We start from the raw sequence: 21152 nt of genomic DNA, 5'->3' as shown, positions 1-21152 counted from the left end.
ATATATATATATATATATATATATATATATATATATATATATAGATATATGTATACCTAAATGCATTACAATTATATATTACATTTACTAGAATATATGGTTATTGTCAGATAATGGGATAATCTATCATTTTTATTGGTAACAGTGTGCAGAGCAACATTACTCTCGATGCACCTTTTCCTCTAAACTACATTTCATAATTTGAGGTAATTGCATGTATACAAAAGACAACTGCAACATAGCCACGCGAGTTCTGTGGCTATACCACGCTGGCTATCTTCGAGGGGTGACCGACCATCTGCTCCCTGACCGTCCACTGATGATATTTATAATAGATTATAGCAGTTTAATAGGAGAAAGTGGAGGAATGCCAGTCTCTCAGATTGCCTTTCAAAGATCAATTACCCACCAGAACTGTGCATATAGCTTTGATCTTCCACGCACGTCCCTCCGAAAAAGAGTACAATCCGTTCATCAGGCCCTTCTTTGGTAGGCAGCTTAATTTTTAATTAAACCATTTAGGTAATCTTTAACCGCGTTCACTGCGTAAGGAGCTATATCGCAGCCAACCCTGAACAGGCGACTCTCAGACTGACCTCCAGTTCCACTTAAGAATCACCAAATTAACTAAATATTAAAATACAATAAAAATGAAGTATATCACACGTAAAATTACAAATTAAATAGCCTATTTAAGGCACGTATATTAGATCTTATGCAAATCGTGATATATATATATATATATACGCAAGCAATTGGAAGATATTGTTGTATATTTACATAAAATTGAATATGCAGTTTTCATATCGGAAACATATTAACCTATAATACACATATAAAACTGAGAGTGACCATTTAGCACGGAAATAGACACGCTCAAAACATTCACACACATCAGCACTTACCTTGTTCTTTACATCTTATTTTGTCGTATAGTACTTTTTTGTTTCTGTCTAAATTGATTCTGTGTTTAGCTCTGTATATAAGCTCTTTTGATATTAAATTTCCTATCCAGAATTTTATCCTATACACTGAATATTATAAGAAACGGAGTTTAACAAGTTATCAATAAGTTATCGATAAATTCCACATACTGAAACAATGGCACGGTCACATCAATAATAATAATAATAATAATAATAATAATAATAATAACAATAATAATAATAAACGTGTAGAAATAATTTCTCGTCATTAAACTGAAAGCGCTGTAACTTACCAGACATATATGTAAACAAAAAACTTATCAGACTTACGGGAAGCACAATACCGCTATGTATTTATGCAACTGTATCTTGTATATCCAGTGACATAACTGATAAATGAGTCTGTTTAAGCCCTATTTGCTCCATATTAAAGACGAAAAAATGTGATATTAAGAATTCCCTCTCTGGTATTTTAATTTATTCAATTTAATTGTTTTTCCAAAAAATAGGATTTATAAAGACACGGAATCTCTGATTTCTAAGGGACCACACAATCACACACACATTCAGGCACACTCGTTACCCGTTCGTAACATTTACGTAGTGTTTATATAGTGTTTTGTCTTAAACATTATGCGTTTGCGAACTGAGTTAGCAGCAAGCGAAACAGAGTAAAAAGAACATGAAATAATAGCAAGGAAGAGAGAGGAGCTGGTTGTTCTTTAACCTCGCAGTTACCTATTTGAATGGAAATTACTTGATGTGCTAGAATTTTTGCTTAGTCTTGTAGGTCATCAGATGGGTCCTGCATAGGTCATACAATGGTTGACTAATTATAGCTCTTTCTTCTGAAACTCATACAGCTCAAGTCAGTCCTAGCTAGCAAGCCTTACCTGTCTGTGTAGTAGTCGAGTACATTTAACAGATAAGGGAGGGCAAATTCTTAAGGCGCCTCTTAAAGCCATGCTGCTTTTATATTACTTATGCATCTTCATTTAAACGTAACAATATTTCAATATCCGGATATTTATAATGGTCGCAGCATGGATTGGGGAGTTGGTGCATCTTTTAAGGGCTAAATGATCATTGATGGTTTCAGGCACAATTTATCCACAAGGCGTATGAGAAACAAACCGCGGCGCATACTGGCACTGAAACACGCGCAAGGACGTCTGCACCAAAAAAAGCGGACATTTAGGAGCGACCGGAGGGGCTTTTTTCTAACCGATTACTTCCGCCAAAGTTTCTGCAAGTTCCAAATTCAAACCGGATTACTGGACTATATTTCAGCTCATCGTCTTGAGCGAACGTTGGCAAGATGGACTTGATGCACAAAAAAGACAATAAAAAGAAAGAGGAATTGTACGGCGGCTAGGTCGATATCGAGGATACATGGTAGCTAAAACCTATATGAACTTCTGTAGGATTACAAGTAGTCATGTTCATCTGATTCTTAAAACAGACTTTTTCCCCGAATTGGATACCTGGGCATACATTTCTGTCAAAAGCTAAGAAGCGTCACCTGCTTAGCACATATGCTGAAGTGCTGAAGACATTAAAATCTATAAACTGATAAGAAAAATATGAATTTTCAATCGGATCTTCAACATTAATATCCGGTTAAATCCAAATCAACCTGCTTAAAATATAGACCTAGTTGCAATAATATATTATAATCACTGAAAAAAAAACACGTTTATCTCTTCCTCGTGACTGGCGCACTTGGCTTTGATTTGGCTTGGTATGAGACTATTGTGTGTTATGAATGTGCTTCCCACACAAACACACACATACACACACAAGCGCCCACGTATGTGCACGCCATTGCTTACTGAATTCTTCCACTGAAAAAATGGCGAAGGCATACATGAGTTAATATTCGCTTTGGAACTCTTCTAATCCTGATTTATGATTTGGCATTTGAATAGTTCTGCTAAATTTTTAAGAATAAAGGTTTTGTATGGCTGTTTGGTGCACCAATTCATTTCCTGGGTTTTGAATGATGTTATTTATCTCCACATCCCGCAAATTATTATTATTATTATTATTATTATTATTATTATTATTGTTATACTTGCTCGAGATAATAAGTGGATCTTTGGTGTCTTGAATATGAGTGAAATTTTATTAACGATTTTGATATATAGAACGCCACTTTAAGTGCGAATCAAGACTGTTTTATTGTCCATGTTTATTTTTTATTTGCGTTAATATTTATGAGACAAAATATAGAATATACATATGAACGAAGCCTTTACTAAAATGATAAGAAAAATGAAACTTTTCATGGTTAAAATGAACGAGTGAATTTTGTCTAACCTTTATGTTTATGGCACCGTTATATTTGACCATTTATAGTTTATTTATACCACAAATTAGAGGATGATTTATAGCAATACCTGAATTTGACCGAAGATAAATTTATTCTCTTTCTGCGAGGAATCTAGCTTATTTTGAAAATACAGTTTGGGAAGTAATTGGTAAACTATTTTTATTACTTACCTATTGCTTATCATTTTGTCAGTAACAGCATAGCGTGACGGATATGCTTCATTCATTCGTAAGAAAATAAACATGACTTATACTCCGTAGCCGACATAAATAAATAAATTAATAGCAAAGGTAATAAATAGATTAAGCATCGTACTTACGACGCAGAGCTCGGCCTCGATCAATTGTTGCATCATATTTTTTCGCACAGAATGAACTAAACGTTTAACAATAACTCAAATATCCATAATAATGTAGAAGATTATCATAATAATATAAAAATAATATTAACAACAACACAACTATCTTTATTCATTTATTATTATTATTATCATTATTATTATTATTCCTACGGCTACTACTATACTCACAACGACACACAGTATGACAAATGTTTTGCTGAAAATTATTGACTGAATAATGTAGCATTTTCAAGATATGATCAAATGTGATGCAAATGTTATAGTATTAAATACAATTCTGTTTCCACAATGAGTCCCAAACTACAAAATTAGTTCAGAGATAGTTTTAGACAAAGCCCTCCTCCACACGCGTATCTTTATTGTTACACCGTACTGCTGCGCCCAGTAATACTTGATAGACGTCCGGGACATATATTTGTTTGTACATGAAGGTTTGAAGCACAAAGGTAATGAGAAAAGGCTTCCTACTATTGAAAAGCTACAGTGGTATCATTTTAATTTTCATACAGTCCTGTTAAAATACAATAGATCAGTTTTAAATATAGTTGATTACTGAAATATACTATCCAGAAAGTCAATATGATCATTTATTTGTTGTTCTCTTTGGACTTACTACTTATAATAAAATGAATCCTCTAGCGACCATCACACCTAATCCGTGTAGAAGCATTGCACACAATGTAAACAGTACTGGCCTATCCATTCTACAAAGCTTCAATTCTCAGCTTAAATATACAGCCTTCTACATTGCTCTTTAGGAAATCATTATATATACAGCATTGCTATTGTTAACGAAATCTGTAGCCACGCGCACTCACACAATAAAACGAATGGCATGCAATAAAACCGCGATATTTTTTTCTACATAGTTAGAATCTGAAGAGGTTCCTCTGATAAATCTCTTGATCCAAGCCCATAGCTTCTCTAGTTTGCAAAAACGCTTTTAACCATTTTCTGTTTTGTGAATAAATAATTAAATAAAATTCTAAATAAAACATACATGGACTCTGGTCCGAGATTCCATTGGCTAGAAATGAAGGATATTCGTTCCTGATCTGTCGTCGGTACCTTACAACCTAGATTCCTTACAAAGCAAACTACACTTTTGGAGTCCTCTTAAGTTTATTGTCCACGATCGTTGTATTGCGGATAAAAGTCAATCAGTCTCCGCTCGAATAATATGGAATGCCTCGTCTAGAACTCGTGAACTTTTTCATTGGATCCTGCTCTTTTACGAGATTTATATGGCGACGAGGCGTTCCCGTTCTCCCAAATTTAAACAAATCTTCCCTTAATTGGTAATCGCATATGCTGTAACTCAAGACACAAAGCTGTAGAGCCTTCATATTAATAGCTGATCCATTACTGTAAATCGTCCACAATAATCAAACTGAGAAGCACAGTAGACGACAACGGGGAAGCCAGTGAAGAGCGAGGATCATGGAATCTCTTCCTCATTCCAAAGTATCATCGTTTGTGCATCATTTTCTCAGAAAAAATGATTTATCGTGGACGCTGCCATAAACAACACAACTCTCTCACAAACATACAATGGCAGCCGCGCTACCGCTGACACACGTATCACTATAAATCAAGCCAAGTGCTGGTGAAGAAAAGAGAGAGAGTGGAAGAGAGTGCGAAATATGAGTAGTGAGGGGTGGAACAGTTAGGAAAATGTAATGGCAAATTACAGCATAAGCAGAATACATGCATACACACATACAGCATATATATATATATATATATATATATATATATATATATATATATATATATATATATATATATATATATATATAGCCAAAGAATAAGGACATAAAATGCCATTCACGCGGAATATACTAGAAAATAGCAATAATTTGATTATTTTCACATATTTACCACAATATCACTGCAAATAATGCCTATACTTGGAAACACCGCACAGCAAGCACTTGAAAAGAGGTAGTATCTCTTCTTTCCGTTATACTTACAATATCCACACGGCGAGACTCTCTCCCCTCCAAATTTGTTTTATTGCAGCCTCTCTGTGTCTCTCCCTCTCTTTTTTCCTCTCCTATAGGCTTGTTTTTAAAAGGACAGTTGAATTTCACGTCAGACACAGGGAGACCATGTCTGCGATTATCCTGACGAATACATATCTATTCTGCAACCTCTGCATTAATTATTTAATGAATCACGTGACCGCGAGGGGGATGGGGGTCTTCACCGCTCTCGCTCGCGGGACCACTCTGACCTAACAGTGGGCTCAAAGCGTTAAAAAACTAGATTCTTCATTTTAAAGATATGGTAAAGGACTTTTGCATCTTTAGAATTATTATGAATGAAAGTTATGAAAACTGACAGGTGTCGACAGAACTAAACATACTGCTAAAATCTTTCACCTAGTCATTTCCTTTAAATTATTTTCAAAGTAAGCATGACTATTGCCGTCATATCCATATATGCCGAATCCTGTGTCATTTGGGTTACTAACCATGATAAGGTATGATATGAATTTTCACCCAAAATCAAGCACCGCGCTTTTATTTTGCTTCTCCAAACAGTGTATATATATATATGTGTGTGTGTGTGTGTGTGTGATATAATAGAAGAGATTAAACAATGCAATGCAAGTGAACAGTAATAATATGACATCATCATCATCATCATCATTATTATTATTATTATTATTATTATTATTATTATAGAAGGAGGTTTAATATTGATAAGCATCTAATCGTTTACTTTATGGAAAGTATGCAGTATTAAGTCAGTCATCTTGAATTATGAAGTAAAGTTAAGAATTTTTAAATCTTGTATTGTCATACAGTGTGTCGTTATACGTGTAGTCCATGGAATAGCAGTAGCAGTAATAATGATGATGATAATGATAATAATAACAGACAATACCAACAATTTGCTTCACATGACAAAAGCGCTACAAAGAATACTAAGAAACAATGGACAATACTGTATCACTCCCGTAGTGTATGTAGTGAAGCCTTAGCATTCTCGAACAATAGACTTCAGACCGTATCGAAGTACAAGCGTATTTATGGTTGGATGCTGAAGGTCAAAAAAAAAAAGATCGAAGTGTTCTTGCTTTTATTAATATAAAAAATACACATCTCACTTTATAATTGTCATTATCATAAACTTAAAAACAACTGAAAGGTGACATATAGAGGCAGAGTGACCACTTTCCGACAAAGTCTGCTACACAACAAAGTGTTCCAAGTGCAATCAAATAAATCATTACAGTAAGATTCATGTTATGTCATTGATTTAAAGAAATCGTCTGGCAATATCTTGCTTACATTCGAGCAATTAAATAAATTATATCAGGTATTAAAACTGCCAAATGATATAATGGTTCAGTTATACCTTGTGTTATATATGTTTCAGATTTTAAAAATAATGAAGAATGTAGAAAATGTATGGCACAATCATGCACGGACATACACCAAATAAAAAGAAGATAGTTAAAAATGCCCCTGTCCCCCTGTCAAGACTCATTAATTTGCATTTTTTTTCCTAGTTATTTGTTCATAATATTGCAATACTTCGAATTCTGTTTGTACAACATTTTTTTTAACAAATATACAAATGAAAGCATTTTTAAATCGATTCAAATGTTAAATTTTGGGACCATGAATATATCAGCTTAGGTAGCAGTAAGCTTATACAAACATTGAATTTACTACAGTGTAAGTTTATATTGGAGGATATGGGATTGATTTACGGAGCCGAACATTACCGCTTTTATTGAGGATCATAAATCTGTCAAAGCGAGTACTGGGCGCAGAATCTATTTAAAGTAATGGCGTCGCCTCTGCGTTTCGCGTGGATTTCGACCTACAGACAAGCAGCCTGCCTCATCCGCTTGTCTTTTCATCTCAGCCATGCTCACCATTTTGGCAAAAATTGTTCTGTTCTTTCAAGTACTATTACTCTAACGATAGTTGCTCTAACCTTAACTAATTGAGAATAAGTGACGTATTAAATGCGTAAAAGCCGTTTGCTAGTTGTGAATACTGATTCTTCAACGGTGTTTTTCCTTTTGTAACTATCTATATTGGATGTATAGCCCGAGACTAAAATCGTGCTTTTACTTAAAAATTAAAATGTATTTGTTTTTTGTATTATAAGGATGGACATTTTTGATTGACAAATTTTAGAATTTAATATGTGGGAAGATTTTTAGTAAAACCAGAAACAGCAGTGCATCTTAGCACTGGGTAAAGGGACAAAATTGCATCGTATCCCTGCACCGTCTATTAAAATACACCAACGAAATGTCAAATTTATCAATTCGAAGATGCCCTCGTTCTCTTTAAAAGTCCACAAGGACCACAACTTGTTCATCTTCTGCACAGCGAGGGCATCCACTCCACCGCTTTTGGAAGCTATACTTTTACACCAAAGACCAGACTTATTTGTTTCGCAATTAGCGGTGTGATCGAAAACAGGCAGCAGACCACAGTAGACCGCAACTATATGGGTAAGTCAGTCAAGGCTCTAAACATAGCCTGTCTTGGCAAAGGAGGAGTTTCCCACCACAGAAGACCTAATTCAATGTGTTGGCAACTCACACAGCCACCCACCTTCCACGCTGAAAAACCTATTATGCAAATCGCCGACGGAATAAATCATATTTCTGTGAGAAATCCTGTATCGTGCCAATAGCAAGTGTACAACTTTATGTGGATAAAACACCAGAGGGATATGGGAGACGATATCAAAGCCTAGAAGGCATGACACATTATCAACATCGTTCTTAAGGGTACACCACTACCAGAGGAATATCCACAGAAGGGACAGGTTCTCGGTATGTGCATTTGCTGTAAAAATGGAAGGGGTCCTGTTTCTTAAACACGGATGAGACTACCTACGTCTTAGTTTGTGTCCACCAAGTTTACACAAAATGTCACCGGCAGGCCCTGCCCTCGAGGTTGCAGGGCTCCCACCGCGCTGTTATGAGTAACCGGCTCCTGGTTTATGTTGAGAATGTAACACGGAGCGGTGTCCAGTCCAAAGGAGGTCAAGGGTTCCAGGGGTCAGTCTGTGACTTCACAACGGACCTAATCGCTTAGAAAACGTGTCCCCTTGTTGAACCCAGCTTGACGATTTTTACTGTTGAATCCTCGCATCGATTTTCTTCTCTCCCTCACTTCTCTTCATCTGTACAATCTGGAATATTTTTGCTATTTATCTATTAGACTATACTTTATCATAAAGCAGAGCGCATTGTACCAAATACACAGAAAAGAATCCCCTGGTTTACTAACCTTTGTAGAAGATCAAAGACAATATGATCTATAGAATTTAAATGTGCATAAAATAGCTTCAAATAAATAATTATCAACGAGGAAATGTTTTGCTTGGTGTAGGCTGACTAACATGAAACGTATCGCTTCTTTACGTATACTGTTTAATATTCTAAAAAAAATCCCACCTTTTAAATATATTCAACCACTGTGTTTCAGTTTAAAGATAATTATTTGTACAATATCACATACATTTAAACTAAAATTGGAGTTTAAATAATTTATACTTAAAAACTTATTTCACCAAAATACGAAGATAAAAGAATAAAACTAAAAAACATACAAAACAGCTCGGCTATAAAAGTCTTTGAACAAAGCGGCCATAAACCTTTCAGTTATCAGCATCAGCAAATGCATTTCTGATACCGACTGTGAGGATAGGGCAATAAAACAATAAAACTTAACAATCAAAGAACATTTAGCCGTTACCTGTTTAGATCCCATCTTCTACGCTCCAAAGTGTCTCACGTCAGTGTGAAACTGGGATGTTCTTTAAAAAAAAGAAAAGAAAAAAAAAGTTTCTTATGGTATTGCTTGAAAAGAGGGGATAGGAGGTAAAAAAGGAAGAATCTTCAAGTGTCCTCCAAGAACTCTCCCCCTCCCGGCAGAAGGTCCGTACAGATTTGCTGCTGAATAACAATAGAAGAGAATGAGTATTTAAAGAAAAGAAGTGATTAATGATTTTCTGTATAATTCTCGCATTTTTCTTAGCGTCTGTCTCCAAATAATGGCTGTGAACTTTAAGCTCTTTTGAAATCTGTCTTACTCTTATTCACACGACTAGGGAAGAAACTCAGATACGGAGAATAGGAAAAGAATTCCTATGTGCATATATTCTGCACACAAATTCATTTTTTCCACAAGCTGCAATACAGGGATCACAATGCCATAAAGCACGTGAATAAACTCCTGCAGCTGTAAACCCATATTTACGGTGGCCTGTTTTAATAACCTAAAATTAACGTTTATTTGCAGAGTATATTAGATGATGCAAAATTTACAAATACGAGCTACACAAGGTTAAAGAGTTTTGTACTTTCCAAATGCAGTAAGAGTCTCTCCACCATATAACCAGTTGGGATTATTTTAAGAAAATGACGTCAGAGCATGTAAAGTGTTATTTTTTCGTTTAACAACCATCATTCAGATTATTTAAATGGTTTATACCAGGAGTAGCAGGTGAGATGCGAAGTAAATGACAATATCAGGATCTAATTTCTAATGCCTAATCATCATTGGAGTAAAGAGAAAATCTGTTCTGAGCCATGAAATTTTCACTTAGCAGTAAAAGGGTATATTTGTCGTGTAACTTCCAAATTGGGAAAAGAAAAGGCTATTTTCATGTGTGCTATTCTTCCAATACTTCTGCACAGAAAGAAAATGAAAATTAATACAGAGGCTGCGCCTCGCAAAAGAAACCATTTATCTTTTTGATTATCTTTTTGTTTGACAGGGTTTGAGATATGACACAGATCCGTTCCATTAAAAAAGACAAAATCTACAAACACGAAGAAACGTTCGTATAAAAATTACAATCATTAATGCAATAAACGTTTTTTGAACAAGGCAACTTATAAGACGTACTCGGTTGGGATTCTCGTTTCACTTATATTTTTCCCATCAGCAAACTGCAACAGCAAATACGGATAAAATGAGAGGAACGGGGGGGTGGGGGGGGGGGGGGGTTGATTAAAGACAAGAAATAAGACACAATTTAGCAGGACTACTCGTCCATGAGGCATACAGAATTACCAAAAAGAAAACCGTTGTTTAAGATACGTATGCACGAACAGAAATCTGTCTTTAAAAATGGAAAAATGTTTGTATAATAAAATGTTTGTTGTTAGGAATAGTGTAATTCAGATTACAGATATTACTGTGTATGCTTATATATGCTTATTACGAAGAAGGAGAGATAAAAGGACACAAAGGTGATAATAACATTTCGTATTTTGTTTTATTCATTCTATCACTATTTACAAATATTAAGGTATAGATACACGAAGTATGAGAAAGAAACGACCGAAATACAAATATGGAAGACCACATTTCTGTCATAACAAGGGAGGACCGGAATGCAAAGAAGAGATGAAACGAATTACCTATAATACCTAGAAAGAAGCAAGTGTGTAATCGTGTGCAGAGAACAAATTAACAAAAAAGAAATGAAGAAACGTTAATCATGCATATACCCACCTTTGTTCTTCGCTAGTTTTTACTTTACATTTGGTTTACAAGAAATGAATGAACATTATGTCGAAAATTTGCAGGGCAAATTATGTGAAAAGGGTCACAACGTAGTTAACGCATAAAGACAAAATTAAACAACAAAATAACATCGAAAGTAATTAAACTTTTAAATCTACCATTTAGTGCTTTTTCCAGAATGAAATGGTCTTTGGGGCCTTTGGTTCGTATCTGCTTAAGGTATTTATATGTTCAATATTATAATGTCATTGCTTTTAGACTTCAGATTGAACGATATACCTCATTCGATTAATAGTTCATTATAAATCCGGTAAAGTGATAAACATTTATTTCTGAAAACTAACTACTAATGGCATACACAATCGTTTTCCGTCTTGTTCATTAATGTTTTAGTCACCTAGCATTGTATGGTAAGTGACACTAAAAATTCGGGTGTTCAAGATATTAAATAAGGTACAAAAAAAAAAACAACTTTAAAAACGTCGCTTCTTGAAGAAACCGTTGATCATTTATTAAGCACAATGTTGGATGTCGAGGTAACTGCAGGCCCACGGTCATCCTTTGTACTGCAGAGTAAACATGACAAATGGGACTGGGTTTGGCATGATTAAAGACGAAACAACGGATCCATCTTCACAAAATCTGAAAACTGCTATCTGCAACCATTGGCATTAATGGAGGGGGAGCTAGAATGAAATGGGAACAAAGAATTAGAATGGCACAAAAAGAAGCATCTGTGCTTTATTTCAGTCTTCATCTTTTCATAAATAACGGCAATTTCTAGTGTTTTCTTCATTTCCCACATCGCGCCATTCTCTTCATTTACAAAATAATAATAATAATAATAATTAAAAAAATACGAATAAAAAACAAAAAAAATCACAACGAATATGCGCCATACGGTGAGGTCTAAAGTGTGCATGGATAGGTGTGCATAAAGCTATAGACTTGATGGTTGTCCACTGGATCGGTTCTGAGAGTTCCCCAGCACTTGGCTGCTGTTTGAGTTTGTGCTTGAGGAGGCAGCTGATCTGATCTTGGTGTTAGGGAGCTTGTGGTCTTTTTTCCATTTCATCCGTCTGTTCTGAAACCATATTTTGATTTGACGCTCGGAAAGGCACAGGGTATGAGCAATCTCCACTCTACGTCTCCGGGTCAAATAGCGGTTGTAGTGGAACTCCTTTTCTAACTCCAAAACCTGCTGTCTTGTGTAGGCTGTCCGTGACCGCTTTGGTTCCCCTCCTGTGTAATTTGGGTTCACTGTTTGGAGGATACAAGAGCGATATATTTAAACTCAAGTCATTTTACACTGCAGAATAAATTAAATATGTCAATTCTGTAAAAAAATACACGGAACACGGTGTTAATTCATCCACGTGCTTGGGTCTGATGGCTAAGAGCGTGTATAAGATTATAAAATTATTTTAAACGAGCACAACTTCACCAAACTCAAAGAGTATCATACTGTACAACTAGTTAAGATGTATAAGATAAAATCTATTCTGTTCATATAGAATTTATTTAAGAGTCGTATTCAAGCGGCAGAGATTTTACATTATAGGGTGATGCCACAAAAAGTTAGGTTTTTCCTTTTTAGAGGTACGTTTTAATAACCTCGTTCAAAAATATCTAGTTCTAATGGCACTAACATTTTATATACACTTCAATATTATTTAATTATTTATAGTGTTTAGCTGTTATTGAAATCTACAAACTTTATCTAACTACGCACAAAACATGGGATCTCCCATGCGCAGCACATCTCTACTGAGAAACATGTTACGAAAGCATTCAACTTAGGAATCCTTTCTAAAAACACTTCCCCTAGAGAAATAGTAAGGGTAAGGTTGCAAAGACTTCAAAGTGCTTGTACAAGTGAGCGCAATAAAAATTTATTGAGGATGTAATTATACTGCCCTGAAAACAACCGATCGTAAATCTCCTGGGCTACTTCACAGTGCACCAAAAGATTTAACACCGATCAGTCAATTCTACACACGGGTTCGAATAATCACGTTGAACAACCAGAGAAATATAACTTAGAAACACTTACCAATGTTTACATGGACTTTCTTCATCCAAGGGTAAACCACTGGCTCTTTGCATGAACTGGAAGAAGAATTGGTTTGCCTGACGGAGTTCTGGACACACACGGATGGAGGGCTCGGTGTTACAGAATCGCAATGGTTTTTTTGCTCAGGGAGCGGAGTAGGGAGTCCAGGCGGGGGTAAGACGTGACCCCTCGGAGACATAACCGCTGTAGGTTCCCCGGAACCATGGCACGATGAGTACGGAGGTTCGGTACAGCCCGACCGCTGATGGTACATCGCCTCATGCTGGAAGGCAGCCTCTCGCCTCTGGGCGCCGTAATAGTCTGGCGAATGGCTAGGCAGGTAATCATTCTGCGAATATTCTTCGCAGGGTGGAAACTTCGGATCCACATAGTTGGAGTTTATCAAAAAGGAACTCATGGCCATTAATTTCTTTGAATTGCACACAAAACACAAGAAAATTTATTTCTATCCCTTTACTCGTTTTCCTGTTTGATAAAACCCTCCTACTTTCTGTCAAGTGAACAAAGTTAAAAATCCATGTGACACCAAGAACCAATGGCGTGGTTCCCAGCGATTCCCGGATAAGGAAATGGGATTAGATTTAGCAGATCTGAAACATCATCTGTGCATAGTTTGAGTTTCTCTAATGTTATCTGCATACATTTCATCCACCGGCATGCGCATTATAAACAGCAGAGTGAATCGCACCAGTTACATGAATAAAAATGCCAAGTGAAAGGCATCCTTGGTTCAACAATAGGAAGTCCTCTCCGGCGAGGACGGCCTCCCGTTTACCTTCATTTTTTAAACTAATCAAGGGCAGGCAATGTTGCTTTCGGCTATCAGTCACATTTTAACTTGGGACATATTTCGGCTAGCATTCGTGAAAATAAATGGAAGACGGTGCAATCTTCTTCAGACTTTGAATGTAGTTACTAATAGAACTGAAAGAACGCTCTTAAGCGTGGGGCCAAACCTTGTCAGAGATAAATCTAGGCTTGTTTTGGATCAATAGAAAATTCATCAACTAATTCGGGTTACTGGGCCTTCTAAATCACAGTTAGACCCTTGCATTAAAACGAAGCCAGCTAAACCTTTACAATGACCGAGTTAATGGTGCACGCAAATTCGCACACCTTGCATACAAATTGTAAATATTAATAACCCCAATGTTGTCAACATTTCGAGTATTCTGAAGGTTACATTGAAGCAAATGTCTTATTTTCTTAGAATTCTTCTAATAAAACAATAATATATTACTGAATACCGTCAATTCTGTATTGACTTTGTGTTTTTTGAAGTTATTCTTTTTACACAGCATTCAGAACTATATAATGGGAAGACACTTAAATGAAAGATGAATTTTCATATTAAGCGTAGTATAAAAAAATAATGCACTAGGATAAATATTAAATTATGTTCGCCCATGTTCATAATTCTGCAGTGGCGAAGTGTTTATGTCAACTACATACTCCCCTAGGTACGAATTTGTGACCGAGTTTCTATTCACACAAATTCGGATCTACAGGGTATATATAGATGACAGGTGTTCTCTGCTACCTGGATGACCCTGTCCCGACCCCAGCCCGCTAACTGCCCTCCAAAATTGACCGTTAACTTTATGGTCGTTTTAGCTGTACATAAAGTATCCCGAAAAAGAAAGCTATCATATAAATACATCTTTTTTTCATGCCAGCAAAATATTTACAATTCATACATTTTAAAGATTAACAAAATGCAGAGAAATTACAAACAATCTCACATTTTGTAACACAAAATATTTGCCCGTGTCCTAAAATACTGGAATTCACTGATATCGCGTGGAAAACTTCGTCAACAGTACATGCTGAGGCAAAAGGGGAGAAAATTATAAAAGCAGGCGTCGAAACAGATTAACATTTGTTTTTTATGGTAGGCTGTAACTGCTTGTAAACCAACTCGGACTACCCGATATCCGGGATGAGGACGTATAATAAAACAATAAAATATGCAGACCGGAAGAAATTCGAAACTCTTCACATCCTCAAAGCATTGCAATGCAATTTACGACATTTACACATTCACTCTCGCATAAAACATTGTCTTTCAACACCCAGGAAAGCGTTACTGCTTTATTCTATTTCAGAAACACAGATCTCAACCTCTGGAGACGCAGTAAGAAAAAGTAAAACCCGGACTGTCGACTTTCTACAAATGTCGTGAGTCAAGGTAAGACCTTTTTCAACAATGAATTTAAAGTATTACTGCCAAGTACCAGGGTGTCAGGTATTAGGAGTTTAAAACAATCTTAACGGAAAGTATAGAGAAAGAGGGAAAATGAGACGTTGAAGCTATTCTACAGAAGAACAGCGAATTAATATAATGTAGACGAATGCCTTTTTGAATATATAGTAAACATAAAATGAACATTATATTTATTTGATTTGGCAATAAAATATGCGTATTTGTAAGGTGAAATGTAAAATGCATTTCTAAGAATTTTAAATTTATATCACCCTCGATACAGTTGAAAACAGAAGTCCGTGCTGTTAATGCATTTGCTTCCATTGTTTTTTCTTTGATAATCCAGCGCCCATTTTGAATAACTGCAAATTGAAAGTGCTTTTTGTTAGTAGGATAAATATGTAAGAAACATCATTGCAATCATTATATGGCTAAAACAATTTCCAGTTTATAAAGTTATTGTATCACCTCTTGTTTATAAAATAAATTATACGTATTTGTCAAAATAGAAAATAAAATGCTAGTTTGTAACTTCGTTTTTGGTGGAGAAATATTCAGAAATGCTTGCACCCGAAACAACAATTTTGTAATTATAATATTTTTCATTATAAATAGATGCTTTACTAATTGCTTTCCAAAACAAGGACACATTATAAAATTCAAGAGCACCCCTAGCGTTTAAACAAAAAAAAAACTTAGTATGGGCCTTGAAGAAATTGTTTTTCAGTGGCAATTTCCAGCGTTCTCATTTGGTCATTTGTCCTATTTTTACATTTTAGTTCCACAAAATGGGTATTGCTTATATTTATTTGATAACATTTTTAAATGTATATCTTTCTGTAAGCTGACTGTATTGCTAAGATGGAGAGAATATAAGAAAACTCGAGGATTTTACCATAAATATAAAGTCTAAAGTACATCATGCTAAAGTTCATCATACGTAATACATCTACTAAGATATTACTAATCTATGAATTTCTGACTTTCGATGACTTTCTAACATGGAGGTGAACGCATATACTCATTGTGGAATGAAAGGTAAATTGGCCAAAATAAGTAACGAAATTAAAATAAACCATTACAAAATAAACATATTACAAAAACATGACGAACAACCACCACCAATTAATTTTAACTCTTCAGTCGATTACAATAAAAGAATTGACCTGCTGCCGTTCTAAGCACGTGGTCTGCAGAAGCGAGCACCTGCTAGAGACTTTCGCGATAGCAACAAAACAATATTGCGTGTTAATTAAGCTGCTACTTACTCTTATTTTCAGCGTTGTTACCAGCTTCGCACAATTCACCTGATTTCGAACTCCATTTCCTCCTTCACTCACTATGCGGTCCTTCTTCGGTTATTATCTCTTTCCATCCTTAGCTCCCCATCCCGTGAGTCTAACCCCTTTCCTTTCTCTTGCGCCACAGGTTGAGCCCGTGACCTTTCCATGATACCTTCCTCACATCATCCACCCTTACGGCGTCGTAAAGCGTCAGCTCCGGTTTTTAATAGTTTTACTAAGCGAGTGAATGTTAAACAGTCCTAGGCATCAGACAGTGGACAAGGCATATAGAGTCATAATATCATGGAAATTTAAGGTAAAACACAGCTAGGGATCAATGTCTTCTGCCAAGCGACCGCAGTCGCGCAATTGTCGCTTTAACCTTGTATCAACGACAATGAGTGCTCTCTCTCATACTACACCACCATCTCCCCCAAGACATCTAAAACATACAAAGCACTACTACTATTATAAATGTGACTAACCACTAGGTGCTCCAAAGCATTTTGTTGAGAACTCGCAAGTTTTCGTATTAATCTCATAGTTTGGCATTCTTTGTTAAACAGCTAGGCGTGTCGTAAGCTCGGTACATTTTAATATTTGTTAGACGCTTTGACCTGCGTTTCACCCCGTCTTCGAGTCTCTCCCACTTGCCACTTCTATGGTAATATATGCATAGCTTGCTTGGTTATATTGAATTGCGCCTAGGTCATTACTTCGAAGAGAAATGAAGGCGGGTTCATTCGATACAGACACCAAGGCTACAAAACAGCTCAACTGTGACACGCTTCTTGAGTTTCGTTTATTATATAAATATTTACAAATTAACCGAATTCAGTTTAATTTAGAAATAATTCCTCGTGATATGTATTTTTTTTCATTTTGATTGAACGCATTTTTATATAAAACGCAATGTTCACAAAATAATGTAACCATGCCTGTCATTGAGGTACGAAGTTTGACACATTGACAAGGGTTTCCGTAAATATCCTTCTCTGTTTGCATTTTAAAAAATAAAAATAGTTATACAATTCAGATTTTAAAAGCAGGGTAAAATTCCAAAGTAACTGTACAAAACAATTGCCTAATATTTCCAACAGTTCTACAATAAATTTCCCATTTTTCTTTCTTAAAAAAATAATACATGGCCAGTAAGTTAACAATAAATCGAGATAAGTATCAAAGACTTTTATAAAATAAATTGTGGGTATTCAGCAATATTTATGAAAGTGTTAAATTGTTCTATTGAAATCGATAAATAAATGCAGTTGCTTTAATATGTTTAAAATTGCTGGCGTTTATAGATATTAAAACGAACAGCAAGGCTTTGCCAGGCAAAGGCGCAGGTTCAGTGGAACAGAAATTAATTCAGTGACCTCTGCATGAACCCCACGCGAAAAGTATTATTTAACCACTTTTATAACCATAATAAAATGACATTGAATTATACCTTTCCCTAACTTTATATGATGATTCTGTTCAAATATTTCCAGGATAATGCATACATTTGCTAAATGCATTTTTGTTCCCTGCTACTGCAAATCTCCACCAGACAAAAAGCTCATGGTTATGTACAAACTGAGTCATTCTAAACATGTTTTATAATATCCACCGCGTTTCATTCAAGTCGATTCCAGGTGTAAAATGCAATTTAACATTATAGTGGTGAAATTATTATTAAACGTATCTTTAATGCTGATAGTTCGACTTTTTGACGTATATGTTACACGAGAACACAATATAATATTATCAAAGTGCATTAGCAGTGTACGGAATTCGCAGAGGGTGTGCAATACATATGCTTTAGCAGCGTTATCCGCCTATAAATTCGTTATATTTTTTCCACTTTCTTTGGTTCAGTTATTCTTTTTTCAATGTGAAAATATTCCTTTTGTACTATTAGGCCCATATATATATATATATATATATATATATATATATATATATATATATATATATATATATATGTAAGTTGGCATAAGATGACCAAAATAAATAAAAAAATTAAAACGTAAACTCGAATACCATGATTCAGTAAGTTTTAACATTCGAATAACTTGAAGCATCTATAGCCGTAGTCAAAAAATCTTGACAGCTGTAAATTGTCATATTTTGAACGAACTACATAATTCAGTCGGAAGAAAATGCGTTCTTTTTTATATTTTCTTGTAGTTTTGTAAAGAAAATAAGGAATCGAAATACAATGAATTTATCCGTGATACTTGCTGTAATCTTCTCTAAAGTTATTATGATGTTTACTTAAATAACTTCATCAATATTCCACTTACATGTCTCATGTAATTCAGTAGTCAAACTATCGCTAGTTACAAAACAATCGTGATATCTTGTGGGTTGCATCATTTGGAACTAACAAAGTCTGGTTTGCAGTGATTTATTGCTGGAAATTCTGTATCTCTAAATTATGCATAATGACAACTTTTTTTAAAATATATATTTTTAGATGGACATTAAGTGGACATTATAAAACCCGCTTCGTGAACTTCGTGAACGAGAAAAGATAGCATTATGCCCCTGCCAACCGCTCCCCCCCTCCCGCCCATCGAATATCTTTCCATCACTACATCGTCTATCCATTTTTCACTTGTGCCCTGCTTCAGTTGGGACACTATGAAGGTCGACACTTCAATCCCCTTACTTGCTTTTAAATAATTTCTCTTCGCGCATCCTGCACCCCCTCTCCATTTCTTCCCATTTTTTCCTCTTCTTTTTGTCATTGACATCCAGCAATTGGTCTAGAATTCAGAGTCAACTGCTGACAGAGTCACGCACGACGTAAACTTTTGACCCTCAACTTTTTGACCCCTCTGGCTATACAGCTGCGCTAACAAGCCGGCTTCACCTTCACTTCATGCGAATGGAGGGAAATGCTTAAGGGGCCCATTTGATATTTTGTCGCTTGTGTATGTAATGCAGAATTCTATAAACGTAAGGGGAGGTAAAACGAAATACACGGAGGCATTATTAACATATTTCACGGATTATTTTCAAAAGATCTGGAAGGGTCGAACACTATTCGTGTACAGCTTTACTATTTACCCGATGTTTAATAAGATATGCAGAGTAAGGCAACACATTTTAAATTTAAACTAGATATTTGGTTGCTCTGGTAAAACGAAAGGAGTGGATGAAAAAGAACGACGCTCCATCGTAAAAAACAGAAAGGTGTATGAGAGCGTTCAAAGAATGCTGGTGAACTTGGTCTAAAGCGGGCTCTGCTGGCGATAACGAGGCGTTACAGCGCTTAAAATGAAATAAATTCAAGTCTTAACAATAAAAGCGTGCATGCTTATGTGTCACACAAGATATGTGAAAATCAAAAATCCGTACACAGAATTATCTTATTTTTATTTATCTTAGAGCGTGATGTTGAAATGGGCAAAGTATTTGGTTTAGTTGCTGGAATATATATATCTCTCTCTGTGCCGGTTACTTTAATCCTAAAAAATCGGAAAGCGCCCGAATTAACAATAATTTTCTAATTATGTTTGCATTTTTCGTTCATGACAGGTATTTTCATAGATTTATTCGTCACACAAGCAAACAAAAAACTTGGTTACAACACAAAAAATAAATATTTTAACAAAACATATTAAATAATATAAACATTATTATTATTGTTGTCGGTTTAATTATTGCTATTCAAAGGTAGCTAGAATACTAAAACATTTAGACCGAAGTAAATAAACATATCAGTCAATGTAACTGATATGTTCTGATGTTTTGTTCACAATTCAATATTGTACCAAAAACTTTCCAACATTCTGATAACAGATAGTAATGTCAGGTCAGTTGCTGAGGCTTATAAAACAAAAAGTGAGGTGGGGATTAGTAGCATTAAAGTTTTTTACTGTAGCAAATATGCTTGAAATAATAATTTAATTAATAAAATATTAGTATGGTAATACCGCGTTAGCTTCCACCAGCATCGCATTCCATGTCGCCTTATGATATTGAATCTATAGAGATTATAAACTGATGCATAAGACATAAAAATTCGGAAAACCAACTGCTAGGCAATACGCCCTCTAAATTCGGTTTCATATGCGCCACATAATCAATAATTACTCTAACCTTCCTGGAACAGTGACCACTTCATACTACTGAATGGATGGCGTACTCTGGGCTTTTCAGACTTATTCCTTAACATAGTACTGTTCACTAAATATCATTCATTGCTTTTTTATCATTTTAAAATTAAATACGGTAAAAGTAAAATACTTAGCACAAACTCATTAGTACTATTTTTAAGTAACGTAAGAAACTGAGGTCGAAAGACGAAAATCAAGGATGGAAATTACACACAAATACGCGTACACACACACACACACACACACACATACACACTTTACTAACACAATTCAAAAACTATTGAAATTCAAAATTTAAGATTTGCAAAAAGTTTCAGGTAAGTACCTGACATCGAGAAATTAAATAA

The 21152-nt window shown here is 35.3% G+C and overlaps 2 protein-coding genes across 18 annotated transcripts in view; both read right to left on the bottom strand.

The window, feature by feature from the left end:
• hoxb3a (homeobox B3a) overlaps positions 1–21152 on the bottom strand; it is an 87515-nt gene that overhangs the window by 51167 nt on the left and 15196 nt on the right. For 6 of the 17 annotated variants that reach the window (XR_011991791.1, XM_023814330.2, XM_072712459.1 and 3 more), the window contains exon 2: positions 9358–9557. The exons of 1 other annotated variant lie outside the window; for it this stretch is intronic. The gene's annotated coding sequence lies outside the window, so the exon portion shown is untranslated. Of the gene's footprint in view, positions 1–409; positions 1073–4619; positions 5236–5592; positions 6165–9357; positions 9558–16681; positions 17161–21152 lie in introns of those variants that run through there. 10 more of the 17 variants (XM_023814345.2, XM_023814333.2, XM_023814335.2 and 7 more) reach the window with 7 other exon arrangements.
• On the bottom strand, positions 10614–15382 carry hoxb4a (homeobox B4a). The gene is made up of 2 exons (XM_023814349.2): positions 13190–15382; positions 10614–12396 (listed from the first exon to the last, which is right to left on the bottom strand). The coding sequence occupies exons 1-2, from the start codon at positions 13611–13613 to the stop codon at positions 12077–12079; spliced, it is 744 nt and encodes a 247-aa protein (XP_023670117.1). The 5' UTR covers positions 13614–15382; the 3' UTR covers positions 10614–12076.

This window comes from Paramormyrops kingsleyae, chromosome 5 (assembly GCF_048594095.1).
Source record: "Paramormyrops kingsleyae isolate MSU_618 chromosome 5, PKINGS_0.4, whole genome shotgun sequence".
NCBI lineage: Eukaryota > Metazoa > Chordata > Actinopteri > Osteoglossiformes > Mormyridae > Paramormyrops > Paramormyrops kingsleyae.
The sequence above is the reverse complement of the archived record's forward strand: the minus strand, read 5'-3'. Positions and strand labels throughout refer to the sequence as shown.

Coding starts and splice junctions, on each gene's coding strand:
- hoxb4a (XM_023814349.2), bottom strand. CDS start 13,613: ATGGCCATGAGTTCCTTTTTGATAAACTCCAACTATGTGGATCCGAAG. Junction 12,397..13,189: donor GAAAGTCCATGTAAACATTG/GTAAGTGTTTCT, acceptor TCCTCCAAACAG/TGAACCCAAATTACACAGGA.